The sequence below is a fragment of the Bison bison genome, unplaced genomic scaffold, assembly GCF_000754665.1.
Source record: "Bison bison bison isolate TAMUID 2011002044 unplaced genomic scaffold, Bison_UMD1.0 scf7180017864371, whole genome shotgun sequence".
NCBI lineage: Eukaryota > Metazoa > Chordata > Mammalia > Artiodactyla > Bovidae > Bison > Bison bison.
The window spans coordinates 2,297,080-2,309,668 of NW_011494943.1; the positions used below are offsets into that span (position 1 = coordinate 2,297,080).

Sequence of the window (12,589 nt, forward strand, 5' to 3'; positions counted from 1 at the left end):
CCCTTGGACTGCTCAGAGGAACCAGAGGGAGGACAGGGTAGCCTGTGTCTGGTTTCTTTCCTTTTTTCCTATTGCTGAGCGCTAAAGAATGGATGCTTCTGAACCATGGTGCTGGAGAAGACTCTTGAGAGTCCCTGGGACTGCAAGCAGATCCAGCCAGTCCATCCTAAAGGCGATCAGTCCTGAATGTTCATTGGCAGGACTGATGTTGAAGCTGAAGCTCCAATACTTTGGCCACCTCATGCGAAGAGTTGACTCATTGGAAAAGACCCTGATGCTGGGAGGGATTGGGGGCAGGAGGAGAAGGGGACGACAGAGGATGAGATGGTTGCATGGCATCACCGACTCGATGGACATGAGTTTGAGTGAACTCCGGGAGTTGGTGATGGACAGGGAGGCCTGGCGTGCTGTGGTCCACGGGGTCGCAGAGCCGGACGCGACTGAGCGACTGCACTGAGCTGAACTTCCTATCGCACCCTCGCTTTTGTCTCCTGCAGAACTTTGAGGTGAAGGCAGATGACCTGGAGCCCATCGTGGAGCTGGGCCGGGGGGCGTACGGGGTGGTGGAGAAGATGCGGCATGTGCCCAGCGAGCAGATCATGGCGGTGAAGGTAGTGTTCGCGCTCCCCAGACGTTTTCCGGTCCTGGTCCATATGTTTGTCCCCCCAGCTGCAAATGGGCTCCTTTCACAGAGTCAAGACTATGAGGTCTCACTCTATGGGGTGAGACAGAAAATCCTATTTGTGGCGAACGATATTTCCCTCCAAATATGTCAAAAATGCCTCCTTGGTATGAGTAGCAGCAACTGGGTCTTTTTGAACTGCTGAATCCTACCCCCTCTTTTTAATTGTTTTATGCAGCTACCACATCGTGCTTCCCCGGTGGCTCGCACTTGCGATGCAGGAGACGTGGGTTTGATCCCTGGGTTGGGAAAATCCCCTAGAGAACGAAATGGCTACTCATGCCAATATTCTTGCCTGGAGAATTCCACAGACAGAGGAGCCTGGTGGGCTCTACAGTCCATGGGGTCACAAGAGCCAGACATGACTTAGTGACTAAACCACCACGACCACCAGCCACATCATCACACGTAAAAGAAGCAACAGTACTTCCTCAGTGTCATCCACCACCAGGTCCGAATGAACATCACCTTGATCGTTTTGTTGTTTTTTCTCCTGTTGGTTTTTCAAATAGGAATCCAGATGCGAGCTTGCACATGGCATTTGGTTTTCTGTCTCACGAGTCTCTTTTTAAGCCTTATTCTGTTGCTTTTAAAGAATCTGTCCCTGAAAATCAGGAAACCCAAACTGAGAGACAAAATTGCCTCCATTTGTGGAAACAGAGGAGGGTAAAGTCATCTTGAGCGAATTTGCATAGTTTTGGAGCTATAAAAAGAAATTTAGAATCATCGCATATTTCTTGAGTAGATGTTGGGAGGACCTTGGAGCGGGCCCAGTGTGTTAATTCTAGATGGGTTGTCAGGCATGTGGATGGTCAGATGACCTGGATTCCTTTTATTTTTTGGAGAATGCTGACATCTTTCCCTTACCTTGTAGATTTTCCAGTTTCATCTCCTGCAGACTCTCTGCTCCGCAGGCAAAAAATGTGAAAGCCTCGTGATACTATATTGTCATTTAATGACACAGTCGTGTTGCCTGTGAGGCTGCGCTGACTGGTGTGGTTAGTCTCTCTTCTCTTAGAAGAGAGAGACATGAACTGTGTCTCCATTTCAGTTCAACTCCTCCTTATCCCATTCCTCAATCAACTAACTCTTCTGCAGTTTCTGTTTAGGGTCCATATATTTTTACCTGTTCATAAAGAGGGAATTTCGGCTTTTTTTTTTTCCCTTGTATGAGCCCAAATCAGCCCCACATCAATGAATACTCTGGCCTCCTTGTGCTAAACCCACATGATAAGTCAGACTGTTTTGTAACTTGGAAATGTCTTCCCAAACATTTGCACACTCTCCGCAGTAGACAATCAGTTTGCTTCTCTCCTAGGGATTATTCAGTACGTCAAGTGAATAACAGTCTTCCTTACTTTTCATTTGTTACAGATAGGCATTCCTTTAGGGTAGGTATTTGAGCAGTTGTTGCTAGAAGCTATGCTGTGAATTTTCCTACTGTTCTCGGGAGGGGATCCTTTGGGGTCCCTGCCTTGTCGACAGACCCATCCTCAGGACAGTAACCATCCATTTTCCGTGCATTCTGATCAGCGGATCCGGGCCACGGTAAACAGCCAAGAGCAGAAGCGGCTCCTGATGGATCTGGATATCTCCATGAGGACCGTGGACTGTCCCTTCACGGTCACCTTTTACGGCGCACTCTTCCGTGAGGTAGGTGGTAGTGCCTTCAAAGCTGCAAGGCAGGCGGTAACTGAAAAAGACGCTTCCCGGATCTCGCAAACACCTGCAGTCACAGGGCGCTTCCTTGTCCGACTTGTCTTCTGTAGAGAGTTTCATGCTCGTGAAATGTTGGTGCAGTTAGCTGGAAACCATAATATTTTCCAGTGTGTTTAGCCCTTTCAAAATGCTGGGGTTCCCTTTCTCCTTCCTGTTCTGGTTTGTCTCTTTTGGCAGAACGGTCTCTATCAACTTGTAGATGGATTTGTATCAATCCCTTGAAATCGCAAATACTCTGGTCTTTTGGCCGCTTGATGAGCTCCAGGCAGCCTTGTGCAGTGGATTGGCCTCATATTTGCTTCTTTTTTCTAATTCTGCTTTTCACTTTACGACGGTATGAATTCTCATCCCGTCCCCTTTCTAAAAACTTTTTATTAGGGTGTACTTGATTTGCATGGTGTTAGTTTCTGCTGTACAGCACCATGAATCAGCCCTGTGTATATGTGCTCACGCGTTTAAAGGTATTTCCCTGTACAGCCCATTACAGAGTGTTTGAGTAGAGTTTCCTGTGCTGTACACAGGTCCTCATTGTTAGCTGTTTTCATCTCCCTCTTATAACCAGCTTTAAATGATAAACTGTGGCCAGTGGTCAGTGCGGGAAGTCAGGCATAGAGTTGGTATCTGGTCATAACTCCCAGAGCAGGGGTCCCCCACCTCCCGGATTTAATGCCCGATGTTCCGAGGTGGAGCTGATGTAATAATAATAGAAGCAAAGTGCACGATAAATGTAATGCACTTGAATCAGCCTGAAATCATGCCCCCCACCCCCGCCCCGCTCTGGTCCATGGATAAATTATCTTCCACAGAATTGGTCCCTGAAGCCAAAAAGCCTGGAGACTGCTGTCTTAGATAACAGTAATGGTAAAGGCTTGGGTTTCTGGCATCCTATAGCTTGTGGGTGTTAGCATTTAGAACCTAGTTTTCATTAAGGAGTGGGTGATCACAGGCATATCTGTTTGGCTGTCTGCTGGCTTGCTTTTTGGAGGTAATATTGCCCATTTATAAATTTCACTGAGATCTCGAAGGACACTGCATTTCCTCCAAAAGCTCACACAGGGAGTGGCCTGTTCCTCCTGACAGATGCTAACTGCTTCCTCCTCTCATCTTTCCATCCTCTCTGACTGTCTCCAAACCAACCGGCCTCCAGGGGGATGTCTGGATCTGCATGGAGCTCATGGACACGTCCCTAGATAAATTCTACAAACAAGTGATCGATAAAGGCCAAACAATTCCAGAGGACATCTTAGGGAAAATAGCAGTTTCTGTGAGTACATCGCGAGCCCCAGCTCCATCCAAGGAGTGCGGGGAGGTCTGGGCCTCGTGTGTCTCTGTTCTGTCTGTACTGGGAAGCACCGCCTGGACCGGAGTGCCCATCCCGTCTGTGTGTGTTGATTGCACGAGTGTGTAACTGGATGGATCAATGGATACTCCTCTTTCTGGGCTTGACCTACACGAGGTTCTGCTCCTGACTCGGCCTGGGAGGCTTTCAGCTGAAATGCCTCTGAGCAGCACGTTCATCGGCTAGGACCATGTTCCTGGTGTCTTTGTTCTGATACTGGTTTATTTTGATTTTCGTTTGTGGGGAGTAAATGTTTCCTTAGGATTAATAGGCGCAGAAGGGAGCAAGCAGAGGAGGAAGCTGCGCCCTTCATGGCTATTGAGGCCCAGGAGGGAGGAGAGGAAAAGATGCTGGGGTCAAGTTAGAGAATCAGAACATACCAGTGAGACTGCCTCTCTGTGCTCTGATGTCATCTCTCTGCTGGGCAGGGTCTAATTTGTACGACTTCCTGTGTGTTTTCCTGGCTAGGAAGACCACTGTTGGAGAAAATACCTCCCCTTGGGACTGTAAGCCAGGGATAATAAATGGGGATTTACTTAAGATGCAGTTGCTGTCCAGTGATGGGGGACATAAATCCACCTTGTGTTTCTCTTGCAGATTGTAAAAGCCTTAGAGCATTTGCACAGTAAGCTGTCTGTCATTCACCGAGGTAAGTGTCCATTGGGCTGCCTTGGCTGTTCCTTTTTATCAATTTTATTTCTTTCACCTGAGTTTTATTAATTTCTTTTTTCTCCCCAGTGGATAAAATTGAGTCAGGCAAGAGAACAGAGGAGGGGCTTTCCTTTGGGATTGGATAGCAAATCGTATAAAGAGCTGCTCAATATTATCTGAGGACATCAGGGGACGTGAGCTGTGGATTAGGCCTAACTTGAATGTGAACTGCCAGTTGCCAAAGAGAGCAATGGTATTACCCATTGAGAATTTTAGAGAATATGATAAAAATTCACCTAGTATCGGCCATTGCTGGAGAGCTTGTTAGAAAAGCGGAATCATGAGTCCCAAGACCAACTGGGTCAGAACCGCCATTTTAACAAGCTCGCTGGGTAATTCTTGGGCGGTGAGGGTCTGAGAAGTTCTGGCATAAAGCTCGGCCTGTTCAGACAGCGGGAGGCAGGACAGGGTGAAAGGTTGGCTGGACTGTCTTCCTCTTCTCCCTCCTGTCTCTCTGTTGACCTGTTACCTCTTCATCCATCCATCCATCCATCCACCCACCCACCCAGATATCCTTTCTTCCATCTGTCTTCCATGCCTTCGTCCATCCATGTATCTTGTGTAATTGTTTCCCAGCATGTATACAGCACTGTATTTATACAGCGCTACAACAGATGCCCTGACAGGTATCTACGAAGAAAATACATTCTTATCCAAATCCTACACAGGAGGAGTTCTTGGTAGGGGAGTGAGGCAAATATATGACACATGGGGGAAAAAACCCACGTGAGAAATATGAAAGTAACAACCACGGAAGTCGTGTAGGTACAATACAGAAGAAGGACGTGATTAGCACGCGTGACTGGAGTCAAGGAAGGCTTCTTGGAAGAGTGTGTATAATCAGTGTATGAACAGTGTTGGTAGCTTATAGGTAGTTGTGACCTGAACACTGTTATACTCTGAGCCTGAAATAATGTAAGATGTCTCAAAAAACATGCCTATTATGATGGCTGTTATTGACTGTTACTATCAAAAATGGGAAAAATGTAAAGGAAGAAGAGGCAAAAAAGAAAGTGGGGAGAGATCCAGTTAAGAAAAGGGATGCAGATTACCCACAAATGCGAAACTGAATTTTAAAGGCTTATTTCAAAATTATGATACATTTCATTCATAGCAGAGAATGTTTACAAAGGGTAGAAGATAATAAAATGAAATTTGTGTATCTGTTGTTTAAGGGAAAATTATAAAGGATAATTTTTAAAGTTTTTAGAATAATTTTTTTCTTTTGAGTGTGTGCCCTTTGTGAAACGTGTCACTTAGAAAAAAATTAATTTTCTAAATTTCTACTTTCATCATCCAGACCTAACGATGGTTCATCTGCTTGGGAGGATGCATTTTATCTTTTCAGACTGAGGAGTTCATTTAAGAGCTGCAGAGTAAACCCTCTCTGGTGGTGGTGGTTTAGTCACTCAGGCGTGTCCAACTGTTGTGACCCCATGGCCGGTAGCCCACGAGGCTCCTCTGTCCATGGGATTCTCCAGGCAAGAATACTGGAGTGGGTTGCCATTTCCTTCTCCAGGGGATCTTCCCAACCCAGGGTTCGAACCTGCGTCTCTTCTCCTGCATTGCAGGTGGATTCTTTCCTCCGGGAAGCCCACTCCACCCACATGCATATTCTGTGACCCGCCTCCTGGCCTGGACTGTCTGGGTTTATGATGAGTTACACCTGTAACTTCTGACGCACCTCTTGCAGAAGTATAGTTGATGTATTATGTCTCAGTCTGCCTTTTCAGTCCACTAAATGCAGACTAGATCATTAGGAGCTGGGCTTTTAAAGCATCATCATAACACTTAGCACAAGCTCCACCTTTGTAATACATGCTTAGGGGCACAACACGGACTTGTTCGTGACCGGGACAGCGCGGTAACGTTCAGATCTCTAGGGCTTAGGCCTCTAGCATAACAGAGACAACTGCCCAGGGAACTGGGCGTTTGGCTCAGTCATCAAGTTTTAAGTTCTCACCACCTGTACGGGAACGATGAAGATGAGAAATTAGAGGAGGCAGTTGTTTCCATGGATGGATTCCCAGTCTGACGAGAAGGACAAGTATGAAATAGAAAGCAGACCACTCACCCAAGATCCGTCAGAACCAGAACTAATGACATGACACTGAATGAGCTAATGAAAAACGTTCAGTGAGGAGTTCATTTAAGAGCTGCAGAGTAAACCCTCTCTGGTGGTGGTGGTTTAATCACTCAGGCGTGTCCGACTCTTGTGACCCCATGGCCGGTAGCCCACGAGGCTCCTCTGTCCATGGGATTTTTTTGTGACTATTCATTTTGAACACTGTTATTATCATTTTAGGGTCTGTCTTTCATGCATATATAAGTATGTCCTTTAAGTTTTCCGTAACCCACGTCAACTTAGTAAACTCTGCTTTGGTAAACCGAAGTAAAAATATTAAGTCAACCTTAGAAATGCATTCCAATATATAGTCAGTTCAGTTCAGTTCAGTTCATCCACTCAGTCGTGTCCGACTCTTTGCGACCCCATGAACCGCAGCACGCCAGGCCTCCCTGTCCATCACCAACTCCTGGAGTTCACTCAAACTCAGGTCCATCGGGTCCATGATGCCATCCAGCCGTCTCATCCTCTGTCGTCCCCTTCTCCTTCTGCCCCCAATCCCTCCCAGCATCAGGGTCTTTTCCAATGAGTCAACTCTTTGCATGAGGTGGCCAAAGTACTGGAGTTTCAGCTTTAGCATCAGTCCTTCCAAAGAACACTCAGGACTGATCTCCTTTAGAATAGACTGGTTGGATCTCCTTGCAGTCCAAGGGACTCTCAAGAGAAATGCATTCCAATATATAGTAGGTGCAGACAAATACTGCTTGATGCCACTTATGCATGGGACCTAGAATAGTCACATTCATGGCGTCAGAAAGTACACTGGGAGATGCCGAGGTCAGGATGGTGGAGAGGGCAGGGAGAATGGGCAGTGAGTGCTTACTGGGGACAGAGTTTCAGTTTAGGAAGGTGGAAAATCCAGGAGATGGATGATGATGAGAGTTGCATGACAATATGAGTGTATTCAGTGCCTCTGAACTGGACAGTTATATGGTAAAAAACAGTATGTTTTATGTTATGTGACTTCTACCACAATAAAAAGAAAAACATTAACAAATTTTAATGATAAGGAAATCAAGTTGCTTTTCCCCCTTTCTTCTTAGCTTTGGTGTTTTTCCTTCTTTTTAAAAAAGATCATGTTCTATCGGAGTGTAGTTCGTGTTGTGTAACTGGGGTGGCAGTTCCTTTTGGGATGAGTCTTGAGGGCGCGCCGGGGCGGGCGTGGAGGCTCCAGGCCCCCTGGTGGCAGAGAGCTGCCGCTGCGCCCCCAGGCTCCCGACTCTCCGCTTGCAGATGTCAAGCCCTCCAACGTGCTCATCAACGCTCTGGGCCAGGTGAAGATGTGCGACTTCGGAATCAGCGGCTACCTGGTCGACTCCGTGGCTAAAACCATCGATGCCGGATGCAAACCGTACATGGCCGTGAGTACAGCGCATGGGGGTGGCCTTGGGAGAGCAAGTGCCTTCAAACCCTGCCAGGAGTCACGACCTGGGCGGCCAAGGAGGGAGCACTGAAATACGCCCAAAGCACAAGAAGTATCCTCCACTTTCTTTCTTCTTAAATGTCTCCTGTCTAAAATCCCGAGGCCCTTCCTTCTCTTATATTTGAAAAAAAAAAAATCAGAGGAAGAGGTATACTCTCTGAAAAAGCACTACATAAAGCCCAGTTCTCCACTCTGCGCTGTCTGTTGAGAATAGCAGAGAGAGAGGAATTGCAATTCCCCAGGCAAGTCTGTTACGTTAGTCCCGAGGGAGCCTCGTAGCTGTGAAGATTCATTGCTTTTGGCAGAGACCTTGGGATTCCCTTTAAGTTAAGGGACTTCTACTGTAAATACTCTATTTGGAAATGAACACGTGCTTGGAATTTAAAAGCTTTGTGTCCACGATTACCTAAAAGTGGTTGAGGTTGTTAATACCAGACCGTAGCCCAGTGACTCTTGCAGATTGTTTTCACTGAGTTCTGGACTGTTGGTATTTTATTCATTTATTTGGCTGCCTTGAGTCTTAGTTGCAGGGTGCAGAACTTAGTTGCCCTGCAGCATACGGGATCTTAGTTCCCCGGCCAGGGATCGAACCCATGTCCCCCCCTGGAAGGAGGAAGCTTGACCACTGGACTGCCAAGGAAGTCCCTGGACTGTTGGTCTTTTAAACGAGGAAACTTCAAGGCGGGCAGCGTAATGGTCGACTGTATGTCACGCTCTTTGGAAGGCCAAACTGAAGTTGCTTTTGAGTTGTGAGGGGACTCTGACGCATTGTCGTCTCCAAGAAAAGATGTCTGTAAGCCCCGTGGAGACGTTGGTCTTCGCTGTCGTGAGTGAGACTCCTGGCCCGGGAGGCGTGTTAATGGCTCACAACCGCTCACTTGGCAGCCACTGCCACCCCACCCCCGAGACTTTACTGAGCCAAGAGTGTCATCTCAGTCGTCTTTTTCTGTCTCCTTTCCAGCCCGAGAGAATAAACCCAGAGCTCAACCAGAAGGGATACAGCGTGAAGTCCGACATCTGGAGTTTGGGCATCACCATGGTAGTGTGTGATAATAATTGTGGGCTGGGGGCAGGGAGTGTTGGGGCACGAAGCTGCGGTGGGGCAGACCTCAAGAGCAAGAGGTGGACGCCCTTGAAGCTGATCTGAGAGAGCAAGATTGTCCGCAGAGCGGGGCGGCAGAAACGCTGAACGGGAACTGGGCAAACCCAGTTCTCTTCATTTCACCTCCAAGGAGTTGTGTGCCCTTGCGTGACAGATGGAGTCACACAGGCTGTCTCGCTGTCCTGAGCTGTAAAACGAGAGGGTCTGGCTGCTGTTCCTGAGAGTTATCCTTAGGGTTTAAATTTAAACTACTCTAATCAAGCATGCAGAGGCTCAGGCTACTCCAAGAGCACGAATCTGTGTGGACCCTGATAGAGCTTTTTAAAAAAATTTTTGTTTTATATCGGAGCGTGTTTTGTTAGTTGCTTAGTTGACTCTTTTCAATCCCATGGACTGTAGCCCACCAGGCTCCGCTGTCCATGGGATTTCCTAGGCAAGAATACTGGAATGAGTGGCCATTCCCTTCTCCAGGGGACCTTCCTGACCCAGGGACTGAACCCAGGCATTGCAGGCAGATGCTTTGTCCTCTCAGCCGTGTAGTTGATCACAATGTGGTGCTGGTTTCAGGTGTACAGTGAAGTGATGCAGTTTACTTCTATCTATTTTTTTTCCAATTCCTTTCCCACTTAGGTTATTACAAAATGTTGAGCCGAGTTCCCTGGGCTGTACAGCAGGCCCTTGTGGGTTGTCTGTTTCAAAGACAGCACTGTGTACATGTCCATCCCAAACTCCCAATCTCTGCCACCCGTCCTAGACGCTAATATGGAGAGCTTTGTATCCAAGACATGGGCTCAGCTTCTCGGAATATGGTTATGAGAGCAGTCTTGGCTGTTGACTGCAGGTATAGCCCCAGCACATACTAACAAACAGGCTCATTTCCTCAGGCACAGCCCTGAAGTTATACACGGTGAGAGCCTGATTTGTAACTCTGCTGATCGTAAATTTTCAGTGGATCACCGAGGTCTGGAAGGATCCATGGTGGTCCTGGTTCCTTCCCAGACACAGCAGCTGAGTAAATCCCGTGAGCTATTTCACGTCCTTGCCCAGAAGGCACGTGATCTTGTAACAGCAAGGCGGCCTTTACTCCAGTCCAAAAACCGAGCAGTCCTTTGGCCCTGTTTGTTTTCATTCCAGCGTGTGGCCAGCAGATGGCAGCAGAGGTAAGCGTCTTCGGGCGAGAACTGCTTTTTAGACTAAACGTTTGAAAACCTGGCCCCTTTCATCCTGAAGTTGCACACTGCTGGCTCACAGTTTTATGAAGTGCCACACTGGGTTTCAGTGAGGTTATTGTTCAGTCGCTCAGTGGTGTTCGACTCTTTGTGACCCCGTGGACTGCAGCATGCCAGGCCTCCCTGTCCATCACCAGCTGGATGATTACTCAAACTCATGTTCATCAAGTCAGTGATGCTATCCGGCCGTCTCATCCTCTGTCGTCCCCTTCTCCTTCTGCCCTCAATCTTTCCCAGCGTCAGGGTCTTTCCCAATGAGTCCGCTCTTAGCATCAGGTGGCCAAAGTACTGGAGCTTCAGCATCAGTCCTTCCGGTGAATATTCCAGGTGGATTTCCTCTTGGTGAGGGGCTGTCTCCCAGATGATGTCACCCCTAGCTCCAGGACGTGGGGGCACACCGCTAGCGAACACGTCATCATTGGCGTCCCCTCTGCACGTTTCACCGGACTGTCCCCATCCGGTTGCCCTCCGCCTCCTGGGACGACATGGATGCCCCAGCAGCTGCCCGGTACACAGTAGCCCAGAGTCAGCTCTCACCTCCTGTGTACCTCTCCCTTCCAGATCGAGCTGGCCATCCTCCGGTTTCCCTACGACTCGTGGGGGACTCCTTTCCAGCAGCTCAAACAGGTGGTGGAGGAGCCTTCGCCGCAGCTGCCCGCAGACAAGTTCTCCGAAGAGTTTGTTGACTTTACCTCACAGTGGTAAGAAAGCGCGTCTCCCAGGAGCCAGGGTGAAGGCGGAAGGGGTCCTCCTGACTTCCTCCATCGGTCTAATCCACGTGCCCACATCCACTCCCAGTGTTGATGGAGTGTATCCTCGTTGCTAAGCAACAAAGACGGCTCTGCCTGGTCCCCGCTGAGCTCAGAGCCACAGAGGGGAGTGTCCCAGCTCAGTCATTCTAGCCCAGGTCCAGAGGGAAACGGGCACTGGGTCTTTGGGGGGAACTCAGAGGAAAGGCCTTAGGGGAGAGTTTCTGGAGGAGATAAATCCTGAGCTGGGACCAGGTGAGGTGTGTGCCAGGGAAAAGGGAAGTGGAGGAGGAGAAGGTGTTCCAGGTGGGAGGAATCTCATGCACCCTGACACAGGCGTGGGAAACTGTTTGATGAAAGGCTGAGCCATCTGATGTGGGCCAGGGCATAAAGAGAGAGGTGGGGGACCCACTGGAGGGCTCGGGTGGGGAGGAGATATGACGCAAAGAATAAGCCTGGAGAAGACGACGGAGGCTACATTCAGAGCTTCCCTTAGGCACCTGGAAGTCTTACCAAGTGATTCTGGTGTTTTAGGCTGATTCTTAGAGAAGGCTTGCTCACTGATGGCTCTGCTTGCCCGGAAGTGGACAGTGGACAGTTCCAGCTGGGGAGGGGGCACGTCTAAGAAGGGAAAAGAAAGTTGGGGGGGAAGAGATGGAAGGAGCCATACTGATGCCGTGAGTTTGTTTTCATGGAAATTGCTGGTGGAATTGAGGAAACTAGAAGAGGGGATTGTTTTTCTCCAGAAAACCTGGTGATTTTCGTCTGCACGGGCCCCAGGGTGCCCAGCATGACTTGATACTGATGATCATTGCAAGGGATGCTGGAAAAATGATGCCATGACGGAGCGCAGGCTGTGATCCTGGGTGCTGCCGTGCAGCTGTGAGCCGGGGCAGAGGCCGTCGGAGATGCTGGAAGCCCGGCTGTGGTTGCCCAGGGGACCGGCTCTGCTCACTTGGAGCTAAGAAAGGGGCTGGCGTTCCGCCTCCTGTTGGAGAGGCTAGCTTCCCCAAGGTTACCCTTCCTTGGCCTCCACGCGCTTTGGAAGAGGCATTCTGAACACAGCTTTTACTGGAAAACGCGGTAACACCAAGCAGCTGTCTGTTGCTTGTGAAGCAAAGGCCCCTTGGGTTTTTCACCAGCTCTAGGCCCGTCACCCTGGTGCTTTCCCCTAAAGACATACGAGGCCGACGTGCCCTTGTTTTTGTTTTATGCTTGGCTGAATGGCCGGAGAGGCTGGAGTGATGGGCGGCGTGATGCTCGCCTGCTGGATGCCGCTGGATGCGTATCAGCACTTCCCCTGGGCGCCTGGGCAGTACCCCCTCTCTGCTCTCCTTGCCGGAGCCTCCAGGTGTGCTGTGCACCTGCCCGGCTGAGAGGGCTTCAGGATCGTGCCTTCTGGTTTCAAGGACCCGGTGCCTGCTGTTTGTTCCTCGTCCTCGAGGGTTTAAAGGTCACGGAGGAAAGGGATGATTTGTCTTGGATGGTTCAGACCCGTCATTCTCCAGAG

The 12,589-nt window shown here is 49.1% G+C and overlaps 1 protein-coding gene across 2 annotated transcripts in view; it reads left to right on the plus strand.

Moving 5' to 3' along the window:
• Positions 1–12,589, plus strand: part of MAP2K6 (mitogen-activated protein kinase kinase 6) — a 106,431-nt gene that overhangs the window by 82,569 nt on the left and 11,273 nt on the right. For both annotated transcript variants that reach the window (XM_010856079.1, XM_010856080.1), the window contains exons 4-10: positions 498–611; positions 2,216–2,335; positions 3,549–3,665; positions 4,338–4,389; positions 7,810–7,937; positions 8,961–9,038; positions 10,892–11,031. In XM_010856079.1, coding sequence (XP_010854381.1) covers positions 498–611; positions 2,216–2,335; positions 3,549–3,665; positions 4,338–4,389; positions 7,810–7,937; positions 8,961–9,038; positions 10,892–11,031 — 749 coding nt within the window. The remainder of the gene's footprint in view (positions 1–497; positions 612–2,215; positions 2,336–3,548; positions 3,666–4,337; positions 4,390–7,809; positions 7,938–8,960; positions 9,039–10,891; positions 11,032–12,589) is intronic.